At 36.7% G+C, this 19,658-nt stretch overlaps 1 protein-coding gene across 2 annotated transcripts in view; it reads left to right on the forward strand.

The window, feature by feature from the left end:
* Nucleotides 1–19,658, forward strand: part of CEP83 (centrosomal protein 83) — a 110,385-nt gene that overhangs the window by 87,048 nt on the left and 3,679 nt on the right. For both annotated transcript variants that reach the window (XM_024754391.1, XM_024754390.1), the window contains exons 12-15: nucleotides 829–904; nucleotides 3,240–3,397; nucleotides 5,069–5,198; nucleotides 19,316–19,419. In XM_024754391.1, coding sequence (XP_024610159.1) covers nucleotides 829–904; nucleotides 3,240–3,397; nucleotides 5,069–5,198; nucleotides 19,316–19,419 — 468 coding nt within the window. The remainder of the gene's footprint in view (nucleotides 1–828; nucleotides 905–3,239; nucleotides 3,398–5,068; nucleotides 5,199–19,315; nucleotides 19,420–19,658) is intronic.

A 19,658-nucleotide genomic window follows, 5' to 3' on the forward strand; every position in this document is an offset into this window, starting at 1 on the left:
TATAGAATACAGTATGGTGTCTGTACTAGATAGTTTTCTTTTAAATTCTGAATTTAAAATCAGTATAATTACGGCATAATTAAGTGGGAGACAGAGATACTTACTTGGGTGTGAGAAGACCTGGGTCTCATCTTGATTTGGCTACTTGGTAGCTGTGTGATTTGGGCCTAACTTTGCTAAGCCTCAACCTCTTTTTCTGTATTATCTGGAATTATAAAGCTGACTCTGCTTACTTCCATACAACTGTTATGAGAAATTACTACAATTGGCCAACCTTAATTAAATGCCTGTTATACTATAGACATCATGGTAGGCATTTAGGATACATTTAGGAGCTCTATAACCCAGTAGAGTGAAGGTGAAGTAGCAGTACATCTGAAAGCATTTTGTAAATTGTAAAATACTGTATGGCTATAAGATAGCTTCTCTTAAACTGGACTCCTTTCTCCTGCCTTACTGACCCACTAGGCACTCCTCGACCAAAGCCATTTTTTCAGGCTGTTCCCTGTGTTTATCAAGATCCTACCCACCAGAGTTTTATCTCCATGTAGTAGTCTCTCATCCTTCTAGATAGACTTGATTTCTCATCTTCTCTATGCCCGTAGTTTGTAGATTTTTCCATAGCAAAAGCAGAAATTTGTTACATTTTAATTATATGTGGACACAGCTTAGTTGCCTGAAGTCAAAATCTTTGTCTTTGAATCTACCACTCTATATAGCACAGTGCCTTGTGTCAGTATGGGCACTCAATAATACGATTGTCTAAGTCAGTGAAATATATGAACTGTGGATTTTTAGTAATGTCTTTTGTTGGGTTGTGATTTTTAGGTTAAAACTTCAACAACAAATTGTGAATATTGAAAATGCAGAGAAAGAAAAAAATGAAAATTCTGACCTGAAACAGGTATTATTTTAGCAAACATTTTGCTTTTATTTTTTTAAGTGCTTCTTTAAATCTGTGTTTTTGAATCTTTATTGGAATTATATATATAAATATTCTGAAAACATCACTCCAATTGATAATGAATTGATGAAGTTGATATGTAAAGATACAGTGTTTAGACCTCTTTAAGCTCCTGTTTAGTAAGCTGCTTTTGTTTTTCTTAAGATATTTATATGCTGTGGCTCTTGATGAAATTTTTAAAATTATAGTTTAAAGGGCAGTATTTTGAATTACTTGTGTGATTGACTTGTAACTTTGCATTTCTTATTCCATGAGCTATTTTTTATTATATCCCTATGAAATCTAAGAGTTGTATTTATGGAAGGAAATTCATATTTTAATTAAAGTTGTTTGGGTTCGGGAAAGATTTATATGGGCAAAACAAATTATGAGGAGTGAAAATTCCATTTTTAAGGTTTATGCTTGCATGCTAGCTGGCATTGCTTTGCATGTATAGTTATGGTTTCTAAGTTCCAAGTAGGAGGGCATAATGTGTGATACTCTGAGAGAAGTTATCTAGTTTCATTGACATTGGGCTTTCTGTCATCCTGTAGATATGGAGAAGTATTAAGCTCTTTGAAAGTTGCTTGTTCAACCAGCTGTAATACAAGTTTTATATTTACAGCTGCAGTTAAAAGGACTGAATAGTTCTTCATGGAGAAATTCATTCTAAAATAGAAATCTGAGACATACCTTTTTAGTTTATTCTTCTGACAGTTGCTGTTTGGACCTATACAGTTCTGTATGTGGCTTTGCTACCATCAGGAAGTAATGGAATTATTTCCCATTTATTGTGTAAAGAATCTGGTTTCTTTTGGCTCCTGAGTCTTGTAATGGATTCTTTTGATCTGAAGTCACTTGACTCTCTGCCTCCAAACTTCTCTCAAGAGAATGGCTTAGAGAGGTAGAAGAAAGTGAAAGAAAAATGAATACTTGTTTATTAATTGGTAAAATGGCTTTTGCAAGAATTAGGTGTAAATATGTCCCAAATGAATTATTTGGATAAGACTTAAGAGCAATGTGAATCTCCTAGCCTGTTAATCTGTAACTAGATAATTAGCTACTTTTCATGAGAAAAAGTACTCCCAGATAAAGGTAAACTGGGATGAAGAAGCCTGACATTTCACAGTTTGATAAATGGTTCTAGAGGCCAAGGAATCCCTACCATTCATTAGGTTTCTCAGAGCGTCTTTCTTCTGCCCAACACTCAATAAAATGCTTAAAAACTACTCAAAAACAATGTGAGAATGATCCTACCTGCGTTTATGATTCCGGACTATTCAGAGAGCAGAACCCTTGGAAGCGTTGCTAATCACAATGTTGTGGGAGTAGGAGAATGGATTTTCTTAGCAGCTTTCCCAGCTTACCTTTTAAAATCTGTTCTTTCCTCGGAGACTAGGAGACTAATATTTGGATTCTCTTTGCTCACCTCCCTGCTCTCCTTCTAATGACACTTCTCCCCATTTCTAGTACCTCTTCTGGCCTGCTTATTTGGGGAAGAAGAGAGAGGACTCAGTGGCAGATTGAGGAATAGGGTTCTTGATGGTCTCTGGTTATGTTAAGATATGATCCTAATGCTGCTGCCTTTTTTTTTTTTTAACGTTTTTATTGGAGTATAATTGCTTTAAAGTAGTGTGTTAGTTTCTGCTTTATAACAAAATGAATCAGTTATACATATACATATGTCCCCGTATCTCCTCCCTCTTGCATCTCCCTCCCACCCTCCCTATCCCACCCTCTAGCTGGTCACAGAGCACGAAGCTGATCTCCCTGTGCTATGCGACTGCTTCCCACTAGCTATCTATTTCAAGTAGGTTGCTTCCATGTCCTGGCTTTTGTAAATAGAGCTGCAGTGAACATTGTGGTACATGACTCTTTTTGAATTACGGGTTTCTCAGGGTATATGCCCAGTAGTGGGATTGCTGGACCGTATGGTAGTTCTATTTTTAGTTTTTTAAGGAGTCTCCATACTGTTCTCCATAGTGGCTCTATCAATTTACATTCCCACCAACAGTGCAAGAGGGTTCCCTTTTCTCCACACCCTCTCCAGCATTTATTGTTTGTAGATTTTTTGATGATGGCCATTCTGACCGGTGTGAGATGATATCGCCTTGTAGTTTTGATTTGCATTTCTCTAATGCTGGTGCTTTTTATAATTTCATTTCAGGGTGTCCTGAAGGGCACATCAGTTGGGTGTGGCATTTGTGAGGGAAGATGCTTAGTGTCCTCTGTGTCTCTCATATTCTATTGCATTTGTTTAGTGGCCTTATATTTCTCTTCTTTCTTCTCTTTTAAGCAAATCAGTAGTTTGCAGATCCAAGTGACCTCACTTGCACAGTCAGAGAATGAGTTGCTGAATTCAAACCAAACACTGAAGGAAATGGTGGAGAGGTTAAAACAGGAATGCCGAAATTCCAGAAGCCAAGCTGAAAAAGCACAACTAGAAGTTGAAAAGTAGAGTTTGCTCTTTTTTTTTTTTTAATGTACAAACTGTTTCTTCTTTCTGCTATATTATATATAGTTCTTTTAATGATGATTCCAGTGTTGACTGTATTTTGGGAACTAGTTACAAATACCCCATTGACAGTGTACAGTGGTCTTAGGTAATGTATTTTCTGTTTCTGGAGATGAGCTTTATGGACTCTTCGATTGATTTAAAAAAAAAAAGAAAAGAAAAGAAAATAGACATCTAGGGAAGAAAACCTTTTAAAATTCTGCCTGACCCCACAGTATTATGAAAACCTTCAAAGAAACACTTCTGTATTCATTGAGTAAATCAATACATTTCTTACTTCAAATATCTAAATTCTTCTGAATGCCAGAGAACAGAAACAAAATTTTTGATGTGTACAGCTTACTTCTTAGAATTACAGTTATAATCTTTTGGATTTTCCCTTTGAAAAGCTCATTTACTTGTTTATATTTTTTGATTTTGAAATCTCTTAGTAGTAGACAGTCTAGTAAACTGGTAGGGAGATGATTTTGGTGACCAAGATCTTATATTCCCTGGAAAATGTTCTTTATATATGGTAGAAAACTATTTGTATTTGCTTTTGTTATTTTGTATTTGCTTTGTTATTATAACATATTATTATAAGTTTTTGAATCTATGAAACATTATTTTCACAGTTTTTCTTCTGAAGGCTACCTTGCCACATAAAACTTTTTCCTTATTTTTCTATTATTTAATATTTTAAGGCTTGTCCATGGACTCATATGTGTGGTTGAATTTCAAGAAAAGGAAGTAAGCAAGATAACTGTCCATAATGTGTTGTGATGTTCCGCAGGGTCCAAATTATTTTGCTTATATTTTGCAAATAATAGGAATTTGTATCTTGGGATCCTCAAGTGATTTGAAATGTGCTTAAGAATTCCAATCATAGTATAGCTAGCAAATGTAACTAACTTATTCGTTTCTGAATGTTATTCATAGGATTATATAGCAGAAAATAGCTGGACTTGGGGTCAATAGAATGTGATTTTGATCCCAGCTAAGATACTTAAACTCGGTTTGACCTTAGTCATGCAGTCTGACTCCTCAGTGTTTGTATATCTCATTTGTACTGCCTGTAGTGATGATACTAAAAATCGTAAAGTATACAGAAGAGCTTTAAAGATGTAAGTTGTTATGATGTTACTATAAAATACCATTTATATGAATTTTACTCTAGCCAGGAAACATACCACATTAAGACTTGATACCAAGGTTGATTTTAAACCATCTTTATTAGGCCCAGTTTTTAATAGCTTGGTGGTATCATGGTTTAAAGCTGATTATCATTTGTTTGTCCTGTCCCCCCGTTAACTAGGTATAAGTCTTTAAGCAAGTTAGTTAACAGCTGTAAGGCTCAGTTTCCTCAGCTATAAAATGGAAATGATAGACGTACCTAACTCAGGGGTTACTGTGAAGAATAAATGATGTAGTACACGTACTGTTCTAAGCCCAGTGGCTGGCTCATAGGAAATACTCAGTAATGGTGGTGATAGCAGATACGTGGCCATGCAAGAATGCCTGTGTTGGATTATGAAGGCTGTGGGTGAAGTAGGTAGTGAGTTTGATTATACTTGCGGTAATATCTCTTCTAAGAGTTAACATCTCATGTTTTGCATACATTCTTCTGACAGGGCATTGGAAGAGAAGCAAATACAGTGGTTGGAAGAAAAGCATAGGCTTCATGAACGTATCACTGACAGAGAAGAAAAGTATAATCAAGCTAAGGAGAAATTGCAGCGAGCTGCAATTGCCCAAAAAAAGGCAAGTGGTTCTCATTAAAGTGATTTCTATAGAGTAAAAGCATAACTATTTTAGGAGAATAAAATGTATAATTAAAACTGAGACTTTACGGGTGTGTTCAGTTTGATATTTAAACATGACATTTTGCTGTCACATTGTAAAGATAAATTGGGAAAATGCAAACTGCTCAACAGGTTTATTTCTAAATGTTGTGTACAAGTCAGTTTTTCAGAGTATGCATTTTTCCACAGAGACGGTGGTTTTCATTGATAAAGTTTCTAGACCAGCCCATACAAGTGTCATTTAACTCATTCGCACTTAAATTACAGGGTGATTAGGCCTGTTTCAACTGTGCTTAACTAATACTTGTAACATTGTTTTTGTGGTTACAATACTTTTTTGTTTCCAACTCAGGAATATGGAAGCAAGTATCTCATTGCCCCAGCAGAAGGAACTAGGACTCCCCTGGCTTCTGAAACAGCCCTGATAGTTCCCACAGCCATGATCTTTTTAAAGTTTCATCTTTGCAGGCATATTTTCTCCAGAACCTAAAAACTTCGTTTTCTTGGAACTAATCCAGGGCATCATGGAACTAATGTAACCAGATGATTCATCTAAGTCAGTGGTTTACAACTTTTTTTCTACTCAACAAACCCAAGGAATGTAGCATAGCCCCATCAGTAACCATGGCTCTCCATGGCAGCGATTCAGCAGTTATTCTTAGTAAGATTGGCGCATGTGTGTTGGGGGAAGGGGAAGGAAGTATTTTAAAAAAAAATCCCACAAATGATTTGGATATGTCTCCATTTGATAAGTTCCTTTAGTAGTGGCATTGGTTGTGGGGAAGTGAGGAGGTCTGAAATGAGAGGAATTCGTACCTCTAGACATAGGCACACCAGTGTCTTAATGTCTGTATGTTTATTGGTAAGGTTAGCTGTTCATATTTGCATAAGAGAAGAGAACTGTATATCATTTACATATTCTGAATTTGGAAATCAAGGACACAGTTTTTAGTTACCTGTTTACATTAATTAGATACAACTGCCAAATTCATCCTGATAGTTGGAGTGACAACATGAGAAATCTTAAAGTCATTACTTCCCCACTTTCTTGGTTTATGAATGTTGCTTTTCTCTTTCCATTATGCTAAAAGTAGTATAACATTGAGATTAGAAAACAGCACTTAACTATATAGGATCCCAGCGTTTTATACTCAAATATAAATACTTATGTTGTTGTTTCATTGTTTTTTTTCCCCTGTATCACTTCTCTTTCTTTCTTTCCATATAAGTACTGAGCAGTGTATGGGTATTGATGGGATTTTAGTGAAGTTATTTCATAGCTTGGGATGATCTCCAAAATCCTACTTATGCCTCCTTGTACTGTTTGAAGCCTAAAAGCATCTGATGCCAGATTAGCTAGAAATCATAAGAAATTATAAGAGCTGATTTTATCTTTCACAGAAAAAACTTTTATGTTGGGGTTTTAGAGATAAGTGTCTTAGAGATCAGATTCTAATTATTGAGGCTAGGTTGGGTTGACTTCTTTTGGAGCAAAAGTGACATCCAGTGGTGAGAGAGGTTATCAACTAATCATAGGTATACCAGAAAGGGGAGGAGGTGATTTTTTTTTTTTTTTTTAATTTATTTATTTTTGGCTGTGTTGGGTCTTCATTTCTGTGCGCGGGCTTTCTCTAGTTGCGGCGAGCGGGGGCCACTCTTCATCGCGGTGCGCGGGCCTCTCACTGTCGCGGCCTCTCTTGTTGCGGAGCACAGGCTCCAGACGCACAGGCTCAGTAGTTTTGGCTCACGGGCTTTGTTGCTCCGCGGCATGTGGGATCTTCCCAGACCAGGGCTCGAACCCGTCTCCCCTGCATTGGCAGGCAGACTCTCAACCACTGCACCACCAGGGAAGCCCAGGAGGTGATATTTTAAGAAACGTGCGAAGTAACCTTTCATCAGTATTGACCTAGGATGAATGTTTTTCCTACTGAAATAACTGCCAAATGATGGGGGTGAATATAGTAAACACCTATTTTACTTTTAAAAATGTGACCTGTGGATAATGGTTTTAAGTTGCAGGAAATTGTTAAACTCAATTCAGTGACAATTATGACCCAGAGCTGTCCCAGAGCTGTCCCATCATGTGGAGCACTGCCCTGTAGGCTTACGACTTTACCTCAATTAAAGTGGAAAAGCAGATAGTACATGTGACATAGAAATACTGTAAAAAGTATATAAGTATGTATAATTTTAGGGCTGGGGGATCTTAGCATTCAGATAGTTTTTACAGATTTGGAAACTGAAGTGGTAGGGAGCCAAGATCATTGACTAGTTAGGAACGCTATGACTAAAGTCTACATTTTCTATTCTTAATCCTGTGCTTTTTCTGCACTGTTAACTCTTTTAATTTCCCCCTTTCTTTGATTCGAGATACTTTACTGCTTTTCTCTTCATTACAACCATAATCCACATGAGTCTTATTTCCTGTGGCAGAATGATCACTATAAAATTAATTTTTTAAACTCAAACCCTTTTCCCATTCAAGTTAAATATAATGCTTCTATATGAAAATGTTGGCTATAAGATTACATAAATATGATTCGTAAAATTGCAACAGACTTTTAAGTTTCTTAGATGACAAAGATCATAACTTTCTTGTGTAGTAAGACTTCAATTAAGTCACAAAATATTAACTCTAGGGCGGAAATCATAGTCCTTTAGAGTTACTTTCCTGTGAGAGGTTCTTACAACTGGGGAGTAGCAGCTTTATTTTTTTTTCCCCAGGCTAGGTAAGATGGCTTCATTTACAGCTCCAACCTCCTAAGCACAGAGATTATGTCATTTCTGGTAAGTGTTTTTAGGTAGAGTCTTTGTTTAATGATATTTTGCTGTGTTGATTTGTTTGGAAAAGTCGGACCGGGTATCTTGAGTTGGAATGCCCTTCTGTAATTGATGACTTCTCTGTATGTTGTTCCCCACACACTGTTGAAATGTGAGTATGAAGAGAGATCTCTTGGTATGAGGACAATGAGTTGTGCTTTTCCTTTTGAGGCGCTTGAAATGAGAACTTGTTATTTTTATTCTGAGGTATATCTCTGAAATAATTCTTGGTTAGATGTTATGAACGGTTTTGAGAAAGAAATGAACCATAGTCTTGAAGTTATAAAATATCTATTGAATATGCTGTGTGGCCTGGCATTATGTTATACACCGAGGCGAAAGTAGAAGCCATGATTAATTCCTGCCCTTGATGACCATATAATCTAATTGGAGAAATAAAATAGCATGCAGTACCTAAAGAATCTGTTAGTCATTTCCGTGTGATCTGTGTGGACACTAAAGTTTGAGAACTACTGTGCTAGAGAGAAGAAAGCCCTAAGACAGGGAGACTAGTCAGGAAGCTATTTATAATAATATTAAAATGAGGTAAGAAGTCTGGAATTTGGGCTTGCAATATAGAATGATGGTGAAGGATGACTCCTAGAAGTATTCCAAAGGAAAAAATTAACAGAATATAGTGCTAAATAAGAAGAAAGAGAAAAATATGAAGTATTTTAGCTATGAGAGGATATAGATGCATTTGACTAAACACACGTCAGGTATGAACTGATGGTAGTGCATCCATATAGATATGTCATAGACTTTTCTTTTTTTTTTTTGGCTGCACTGTGCAGCATGTGGAACTTCCCTGACCAGGAATCAAACCCGTGCCCCCTGCAGTGGAAGCGCAGAGTCCTAACCACTGGACCACTAGGGAAGTCCTGTCCTAGACTGTTAAGTGAAGATATCATGTAGATTAACAGAAATAATGGAATGTAAAGCGTGGAGATCAGTAATTCAGCTTAGGGATGTATAATTAGACACTTGAGATGTTGAGAACTGTTGAAGAATAAAAGGACTAAGAACTAAGTTGACTTGGAAAGAGGAGCTGGATTTAGTAGAGGAATGGTCATAGAAGTAGAAGCTATAGTATGGTGTTATAGAAGCCACAGGAAAAGAAAGGAATCAAAGGTAAATGGTCGTGATTATTGAAGAGAGATCATTGAATTTGGCTAGAAGGTGATAAAAGGGAAATTTCAGCTTTGATTCTTGCATCAGTATTCTTTTGATTTTTCTTTAACTCTTTTGTGTTGTAATGTGTGTAACACTAAGGCATCCATTTGATAGACCTGTGATTGTATTGGACTGATAAAATCAAAATTACAATCATTTCTTACAGCCACTTTCTCCTCTGGACTTTCATTTCTTTCAGTAGAATATCATTCTTTCAGTTACTTTGTCTTCAAACCTTTGATTCATCCGAAGGGCTCCCTTTCCCCAGATATAGTCAGTCACTGTATTCGTTTCCTAGGTCTGCTATAACAAATTACTACAAACTGTGTGGCTTAAAACAACAGAAATTTATAATCTCACAGTTCTGGAAGTTAGAAGTCCAAAATCAAGGTGCTGATAGGGCCATGCTCCCTCCAAAGGCTCTGGGGAAGGATCTGTTCCATACCTCTCTCCTAGCTTGTGGTGGTTGCTAGCAATCCTTGGTGTTCCTTGGCTTGCAGACACATCACTTCAGTCTGTGCCTCTCTCTTCACATGGTGTGTGCGTCTGTCTCTATATCCAGATTTTTCCCTTTTTCTAAGGGCACAAGTCAATATTGGATTTAGGGCCCACCCTAATCCAGTATAACCTCATCTTAACTTTACCCTTTTTTCAGATAAGGTCACTCTGGAGTGTTTTCCAACACCAAGAACCAATTATCTAATTCTCTGGACACCAACTGGGTGCCAATAATTCAATTAAATTCTGACACTACATCAGATTCCACAAATTAAAGGGTTCAGCCTCAAGACTAACCCCATGTCAGGTGTTAGGTCCTTAGCCATCTGCACTGCTGACCAATGACTATAAATTGGGGTACCCATAACACCCCCCACCCAGGTTCATAGAACTCAGGAAAACATTTTACTTGTATTTACTGGTTTATTAGAAAGGATACAACTCAGGGACAGCCAAACAGAAGAGATGTATAGGGCGAGGTATGGAGGGGGAGGGGTGCCCTCTCTGGGAGTGCCACCCTTCTAGCAAATGAATGTATTCACTATCCTGGAAGCTTTCCAGGTATCCTTGTTCAAGAGTTTTTAATAGATACCAATCTCCAGTACCGCCACTCCCAGAAGTGGAGGGTGGAGAGTGGGAGGTGGGAATAGTGCTGCAAGTTCCTACCTTCTTACCACTTGGTCTTTCTAGTGACCAGCTCTATTTTGAGATTACCTAGGGGTCCCACCCTAAGTTAACTCATTAGTATTAACTCAGGTATGATTGAAAAGGGCTGGTTATGAATAGCAAAAGATGCTCCTATGACTCAGGAAATTCCATGTGTCTTAGGAGCTCTGTGCCAGAGGCCCAGGGCAAGGACCAGATATATTTCTTCTTATATCATAGTCACATTCTGAGGTTCTGAGTAAACATAAATATTTCGGAGACACTGTTCTACGCAGTATAGTCACTAGAGCCTGTGAATTCTTCCTTTATAATGTATCTCACATTTTCCCCACCTCATTTCTTTCTCTTCTTATTGCAACACCGTAGCTCAGACTCTCTTCACTATGAGGTTTCTCTATATTCGTTTAGGCAGTTTACCCAACAGATTTATTGAGAACCTACTGTGTATTATACCAGGTACTGTTTTATTCACAGGGATACAGAAATAAAGACTCTGCACTGAGGAGCTTATGTTGTAGTGGATGGGAGACACGGGGTAAAGAAACAAATGTCAGGTGGAGATGCGTGCTAAGAGGAAAACTAAGGGGGATAGAGGGCATTTATATAGGTGATCAGAGAAGCCTCTGATAAAGTAACGTTTGAGCAGAGACCTCGAGGAAAGAAGGGGGAGGCCATATTTTGTATATAGGGGAAGAATGTTCCAGAGGGAATAGAAAGTAAAAGAGGCAGGAGTCTGCTTGGTATGTTGAAGGAATACAAGGAGGGAGACCTGGGTAACTGGAATGGACAGAAGTAGTAGGAGGCTAGGTGATGTAGGGGCTTTTTTTGGCTTTTATTCTGAATGAGATAGGAACACACTGGAGAGTTTTGAATTGAGAAATGCTGTAATCTGAATTATATTTTCAGGAGAATCTCTGGCTGTTGTGTAGAGGGGCAAACAGGACTCAGGAAGACCACTTTTCGGTAGTTCAGATGAGAGATGTAGAGAGCTAGTAGTAGACTTGTGGTCGGATTCTGTATATTTTTAAAGGTAGAATTTACAATGGTTATAGGGTATTAAAGAGATCAGTCTAAGGTGTTGGGCTTGAGCACGTGGTTAAAATAGAATTGCTGTTTACTGACATGGGAAAGACCTTGGAAGGGACAGGTTTAGGGACAAAATGAAGATGCCTCTTGGGGACACATTAACTCTTTGAGATGCCCATTAGACTTCCAAGTGGAGCTACTAAGCATTCTGGTGAATACATGAATCAGGGCTTCAGGGAAGAGGACTAGGCTAGAGATAAAGATTTAGGACTTACCAGCATGTAAATGGTATTGAAAGCAATGGGATTAAATGAGGTCACCTAGAAAGTGAAGGAAGACAGAAAAGAACAGGTTTGAGTTTTGAGGAATTCCACACTTTAGAAGTTGGGAAGTTAAGGAGGAGACTGAGAAGGAGTGGCCAATATGATAGGAAAAGAACCAAGAAAGTACTAGATGCCAAATGAAGAAAAATGCTTCAAGAAGGATTAGCTGTGTCACATGACATTATAGTGTCGACGAAAAATTAATCAGGCGACCTAAGAAAGAATTGGAAAATTTTATTCAAGACAAATTTGAGGGTTAAAACCCAAGAAGAGCATCTCAGAAAGCTCTGAGAACTGTTCTGCCCGTTAGAAGTCAAGATACAGTTTATATAAGCTTTTTGAGACAGAGGGCTGTACATTAAATGACCTATTATTGACAGTTTACAAAATCCAGATTTTAGTGCCATTGTGGTGGGTCATGTGACCCTGTATAATCTAGAAGGAATGTTCTCTTTTAAGGCATTGTCTTGCTGATGCTAGGAGAATGTTGCTGTTTATGGTTGAGCAGGTATTTCTGCTGACCGGGGAGGTTTGATCAATGCATAATGCAGATACACAAGGCACAGTGAGGGGAGAGGGGAGGCCAAAGCGCAGAGAAGAATTTTTATGTTTAAATTTTTCTTGTCTTGCCATAAATATGAATTTTATTTCATAGTGGTAAGATGATAAAATAGTAAGATGAAGTCTAAGAATCCATTTGACTATATGGTAATTGTTGGTGGCTTTGTCAAGAGTTGTTTCTGTGGAGTAGTAGGTATGCAGGTCTAATTGAAATGGAATATAGTTTGTCGAAGGAATTTTGTTGTGAAGAACGGAGAACTGGGGTAATAGCTAGCATTGTGGGAGCAAAGGCTTCCTTTAAGAAGGGAGAAATTATAGGATGATTCAGTAGTAAGGGGAAAATTGATGATGCAGGAGAAAGAGGGGGCAAATGAAGGGATGATATCTTTTAGTAGGCAGAAGGGCATTAGATTCAATTCAAGAGAGGGAAGGGATAGAAACACAATGTATCTATTGTACCTGGAAAAAAGACAAAATATATGATTGCAAGTTCCTGATAAATTCATGGATGTAGTGGAAATTCTGTACTGATTGCTGCTATTTTCTCAATGCAAAAAAGAATCTGGGTCACCAGCTCAGACTGTGAAGAGTGGAGGTCTAACAGATTTGAGAAGAGACAAGAAGTTGTGAAAGAATGTAAGAGTTTGGGAGAGTGATTGGATTAGGGAAATTAGTAGGATTTCCAGGTACCAGTAGGGGGGCCCATTTGAAGTTAGTCCTGGTTAATTTAAGGTGAGACCGGTCAGCGCGCGCGCACACACGTATGTGTGTGTGTGTGTGTGTGTGTGTGTGTGCGCGTGTGTGTGTGTTAGAAGAAGGAGGAGGCTTGGGTCAAGATAATGAGGGTGCTGCAAAGAAATGATTATAATGTTAGGGTCTAAGACATTCATTGGGTCTACTAGTCAACCAGCTATCCAGTTCTTTCGCTGCATTCTAACTCAGTTCATGGCAAAGAGTAGTGCTCAGTAAATGGCTGGTTGTTTTTACAGTGATGAGGATGGGGACAACATTGTCCTGAACCCTGTCTTCAGGAAGCTTATCTCCAGATTTGCCTCTTAAGAGGCAAACTTCAGAGTCCATCCTATGCACTGATACCATATTAATCTTTTCAAAACAATGCTTTCACCCATCAGTTCCCCTGCTGGAGAACCATCAGGGGAATCCACATTCCTATAGAATTACAGATTCTTCTTAATTCATTTCTTATCCTTTCTAAAAAAGCCTTTTCTCAAGATTTTGTATTTTATGACTGGAATTCCCTTCAGAAATCCCTGTATTTTGTATTAACTATGGTTAATATAGGGCCCAATTAAGTGTGCACTCTGTGTGTGTGTGTGTGTATAAATATACATGCTTAAGATTTGAAGATGATAGTGAAAAAATTGGTATTTTACAATTTAAATGAGCAGTACAAATGGAGAAATAGAACTAGATTTTAAGATTGCAGGTTTATATAATCATATAATAATGAAGTATTAAGCATTTCCATCTTTAAAATGTCTGCTGTTAGTTGAACTAAAATACCTAAAAGGAGCATATGCTTTTGATAATGACAGACTAGGAAATATGTGGATCAGCTCTCCACATGAGAACTAGAAGAATCAGACAAAATATTTTTAAAAATATCTCCATGAAGGGCAGTGAAGAATTAAGAGGCCAAGATCCTGGAGAGATGGGAAACCTGGAGAGGTGAGCTCAGCATTTGGGGCTGCTTTTCCCTTAGAGGAAGCTGCCAGTTCTGGAAGAGACAGCTTGAGAGGCTGAGAAGTGAAGCAAAGCTTTTGACAACCTCGTAGGGCTTGGGGACCAAAAATTGGAGTTCAGAATCGGAGAGAGAGGGTCTCAGGTCTGAGTCTACTAGTGCTGTGGGTTGAGACCATGAAGGGGTATGCCCTTGGACTAAGAGTGAACTAACCGCAAATAGCCTGGCCCTTGCAAGTATTGAAGCACAGCTTCAGATAATCTGTCCTTAAAATTAGATTAAATTAACCCCTGTTGTTAGTGTTCCTAGCTGCCTGCAAGAAACAAATGTAATCTGCTTTAAGGGAAACTAGCATTGTAGGCTTCAGTTATTTCCTCAGTTTTTAAAATGTAGTGTCTAGCTCTAAATAAAAAATAAACAGAGATACTACTGCACATCCATTAAAATGGCTAAAATCCAAAACACTGACAGAACCAAATGCTGGTAAGGATATGGAACAATAGAAACTTTCATTTATTGCTGGTGGGATTGTAAAATGGTACAGCCATTTTGAAAGACACTTTGGCAGATTCTTACAAAGTTAAAACATAGTCTGGCCATACAGTCCAGCAGTCATGCTCCTAGGTATTCATTCAGATGAGTTGAAAATGTATGTTCACACACACAAAAAAACTGCACACAAACGTTTGTATCAGCTTTATTCATTATTGCCAAAAGTTGGAAGCAAGCAATATGTCCTTCAGTAGGTGAAGGTTAAAAAACTTTGCTGTATCCATACAAGAGAATATTATCCAGTGACAAAAAGAAATGAGCTATTAAGCCATGCAAAGACATGGAAGAACCTTAAATGCATATTGCTAAATGAAAAAGGCCAGTCTGAAAAGACTATATACTGTAAGATTTCAAATATATGACATTCTGGAAAAGGCAAAACTATGGAGACAGAAAAAAAATCAGTGATTGACAGTTTGTGGGGTAGGAAGTAGGGATGAATAGGTAGAGCACAGGGAATTTTTAGGGTAGTGAAACTATTCTGTATGATACCGCAATAGTGCATAGAGGACAGTTTGCATTTGACAAAACCATAGAACTGAACAACACAAAGAGTGACAATGTAAACTGGACTTTAGTTGATAATAATGTATCAGTATTGGTTTATCAATTTTAACAAATTTCTATTAATAATAATTTTAAAAATAGCTGCATGAGGAAATAACATTGAAAATCAAGAGAAGTAACAATCAATATAAAGAAACCCCCCATAGGGGATCCAGGTAATGGAGTTATCAGATACAGAATTTAAAATTACCGTGTTGTAGATGCTCAGAAATAAAAGAAATGCTTGAGAATTGACCAGTAAACTACAAAACATTTTTTTAAATGGCAGGCTTAGAACTAAAAAACACAGTAACTGAATTATGAACTCTGTGTATAGATTTAACAGCATCCTCACTGCCTCCGCAAGGCATGAGCAGAAGTCAATGAAGCAGAGGTTATACAATAGAGAAAATTTAACTTGCCAAGAGCTGATCAATCTGAAAAGATTGATAAAATGGCTTCTCCCCAAACTCCTCATAAAGTAGGTAGGTAGGTAGATGAATAAACACAATGGACAATATAATGAATGAAAAAGGGGTATCACTATACATCTTATAGATATTAAAACAAAAAGACTATTATAAGAACAACTGTGTTAATTATGCAATTTTGATGAAATGAACAAATTCCTTGAACATCTCAACAAAACTACTACAAGAAGAATTAGGAAATCTAAATAGTCCTGTATCCATTAGGGAAATGGACTCCTTAATTTAAAACCTTCCATAGAGAAAATTTGGTATTTATATATATATATTGCAAAATGATTACCACAATAAGTCTAGCTAACATCCATCACCATATATAGCTACAGAATTTTTTTTCTTGTAATGACAACTTTTAAGATATCGCTCAGTAACTTTCAAATATTGCAATGTGTATCATTAACTATAGTCACCATGCTGTACTTTACATTCACAGAACTTATTTATTTTATAACTGGAAGTTTGTACCTTCTGACCTCCTTCACCCATTTCACCCATCCCCCAGCCCCTGCCTCTGGCAACTGCCAGTCTGTTCTCTGTATCTTTGAGCTTATTTTATTTATTTTTTAAAGATTCCACATGTAAGTGAGATTATGTGGTATTTTTTCTTTCTCAGTCTGGTTTATTTCACTTAGCAAAATGCCCTTAAGGTCCATCCATGTTGTCACAAAGGGCAAGATTTTCTTCTCTTTTATGGCTGAATAATATTCCAGTGTGTATATCTCATCTTCTTTATCCATTTATCCATTGATGGACATGTCTTGGCTTCCATGTCTTGGCTGTTGTAAATACTGCTGCAGTGAACATGGGGGTGCATATGCCTTTTCAAGTTAGTGTTTTTGTTTTTTTTCACTAAATACCCAGAAGTGGAATTGCTGGTAGTTCTATTTTTAATTTTTTGAGGAACCTTCGTGTTATTTTCCATAGTGGCTGCATAAACTTACATTCCCACCAACAGTGCGTGAGAGTTCCCTTTTCTCCACATTCTCACCAACATTTCGTTGTTTCTTGTCTTTTTGAGAATAGCCATTCTGACAGTTGTAAGGTGATATCTCATTGTGGTTTTGACTTGCATTTCTGTGATGATCAGTTCTTTCTTTACATACACAATTAGAAAATAAAATATATACCATTTACATTAGCATAAAAATATAAAATATTTAGGAACAAATCTAATACAAGATAGGTAAATATTGCTAAGAAAAACTAAAGAAGACCTAGATAAAGGGAAAGTATATCACACTTGATTTGAAAGACTCAATATTATTAAGATGTCAGTTCTTCCCAAACTGATCTGTAGATTGAATGCAATCCTAATCAAAATTTCATTAGTTTTCCTTGTGGAAATTGGAAAGTAGATTCTAAAATTCATATGAAAGTACAAAGGACTAGAACAACCAAGGCAATCTTGAAGAAAAACAACAAAGCTGGAGGACTTAACACTACTAGATATCAAGATTTACTTTAAGCTACAGTCATTAAAACAGTGTGGTATCGGCATAAGGATAGACAGACAAATGGAACAGAATACAGTCCAGGAATAGTATATGAACACCTGACTTACCACAAAGTACCACTGCCTTTCAATAGGGAAAGGATGGTCCTTTAATGATGTGGAGTCAATTGGTTATCATTAACCCAACCTAATTAGATAAAAATGAACCGCAGACCCAAATGTGACAAGTAAAAAAATAAAGCTGCTAGAAAAAAACTTGGGGAGAAAATCTTAAGATCTTGGGATAAGATTTTTTAAACAGGACATAAAAAGCACTAACTGTAAAAGATATGGTTGATAATTTGGATTTTATTACAATTAAGGACTTCTTTTTATAACACGACACTCTTATGGGAAAAAATGTTACCACACACTGAGAGAAGGTCAATCTGCAACACAAATATCTGACAAAGGATTCGTATTCTGAATATATAAAGAACTCCTACAAATAAGAAACAGATTACTCAAAAAAAAATTTTTTTAAACAGGCAAAAGACTAAGACAAGCACTTCACAAAAAAAGGATATCCAGATGGTCAGTATTCATAAGAAAAGGTAATCACCCTCATTAGCTAACAGGAAAATGCACATTAAAGCTACAGTGATATATTATTCTATTCCACCAGAGTAGCTAAAATTTTAAAAGACCGACCACACCAAGTGTTGGTAAGGATGTAGAGCAATTAGAACTGTTGCATATTGCTGGTGGGCATGTAATTAGTAATTAGTTAGAACCACTTTAGAAAACTGACAGTTTTTACTAAAGATAAAACATATGTATATTGTATGACTCATTCCTGGGTATATACTCAAAGAGAAATGAGGACATATATCTACCAAAAGCATATTCAGGAATGTTCATAAAACTTGATTCATAGTAGCTTCAAAGTAGAAAACAATTCAAATTCTTATCAGTAGGAGAAGGGATAAAATATAGTGTGTTTGTAAAATGGATAACAGCATAACAGTAGAGAGGAACTGTGACGTGCAATAACATGGCTTAGTCATAGGGATAAAATGTTGAACAACAACCAAAAAATCCAGAAACAGAAGTGTATATAGTGTATGATTTCTTTGATGTGGGTAGGTGAATGAATAGACAAAGTCCTGAGTCACCTGTAAATATATACATACTTGTGCTAATAAAGGACAGAAGGGTGGTTCCTGGGCCAGGGTAGGCGATGAATGAGCTATACCTGTAAGCAGTAACATGACTAAATCTCGCAGTATTGAGTGAAAGGAAAAAGCCATCTGTAAAAGAATGTGCACTGTGACTCCATTTGTATGAAGTTCAAAAATACGCAAAACTACAGCTTTGGAAGTAAATTAGTTGGTTACCTTTTCAGAGGACAGAGGGGATAGAGATTGAAAGGAGGGAAGGGTAGGGGCCCTTTTGGTACGGCAGTGCTCTTGACCTGTGAGGGTAACAACACCAGCATTTGCTTCGTGGTTTTACATTTTGCTTTACATTTACATTATGTGCATTTTTCTGTAAGCCTGTTATACTTAGGTAAAGAGTTAGAAACCAAAAATCTAAAAGGTCTGGAGCTACTAAGTGATCATCAACATTTATAGGTGTTTTTCTGTAAAAAAAAAAAAACGACCTGTTTATAAAACTGAAAAAGTGTTACCTTTTTTCATTTACTACTTTTGCATTATACATAGATTTTTCCATATTAGAAAATTTTCCCTTTGTGAAGTTTAAATTTTTTTCTTTTTAATATTTAGAAAGGCATGCTTTCAAACTGAGATGCATCCATAATCAATCTTATCTGTCTGATCCTTTAATTTACTACTTTGGTAGCAATTGATCAGTTGCAAACATGCTTTTAAATTTTATATTTACAGTTGTTTTAAACCCATGATAATCTTCTGGGAAAATGAACAGTCATGATTATGAGGTGACAGGTAAACTCATTAGTAAAATTTGACTCCTTCCGTTCCTAGATCTCTTATTTGCACAATTTCCTTATTGATATCAATTTTCTGGTTTGACATTTATAATGGTTCTGTTTGTCACGTTGAGGATATGAGGTAGATCTGTGTTTTATTATCTTTAAAATTTTTAGTAAGCATCATATCTACTAATCTTTGCTCCTAGTATTCCCTGAAAATACTCACCTCTAAGTAAAATTTTTTTGGTGAGTAAAATATTCACTATATAGCTTTGTTCAAATAGGAGAGTATGTATTACCATACTTGCTCATATTAATTGTTTCTCTTTTTCTAGAGAAAATCTCTCCATGAAAACAAGTTGAAGAGAATGCAGGAAAAGGTAGAAGTCTTGGAGGCAAAGAGAGAAGAATTAGAAACAGAAAATCAGGTGTTAAATAGGTAATGTGTTTGTATGTATACATACCCCATGTGGGTATTTTGATATTATACAACTTTGTTTCTGAGTATAATGCACTTGGGTTTCTTTTAAAATATACATTTAAAAGAATTCTAAAACTATGCATTAGACTCCTAATTCATTATCTTTGCTATTTTTTTTCTGATTGAATGTTTCTTCAAACCAAAAGGTCTTTAACACATGCATTTGTATTACAGTTGGGACTGACAGGAGAGGTCAG

The sequence above is a fragment of the Neophocaena asiaeorientalis genome, unplaced genomic scaffold (assembly GCF_003031525.2).
Source record: "Neophocaena asiaeorientalis asiaeorientalis breed wild unplaced genomic scaffold, Neophocaena_asiaeorientalis_V1.1 scaffold92, whole genome shotgun sequence".
Lineage (NCBI taxonomy): Eukaryota > Metazoa > Chordata > Mammalia > Artiodactyla > Phocoenidae > Neophocaena > Neophocaena asiaeorientalis.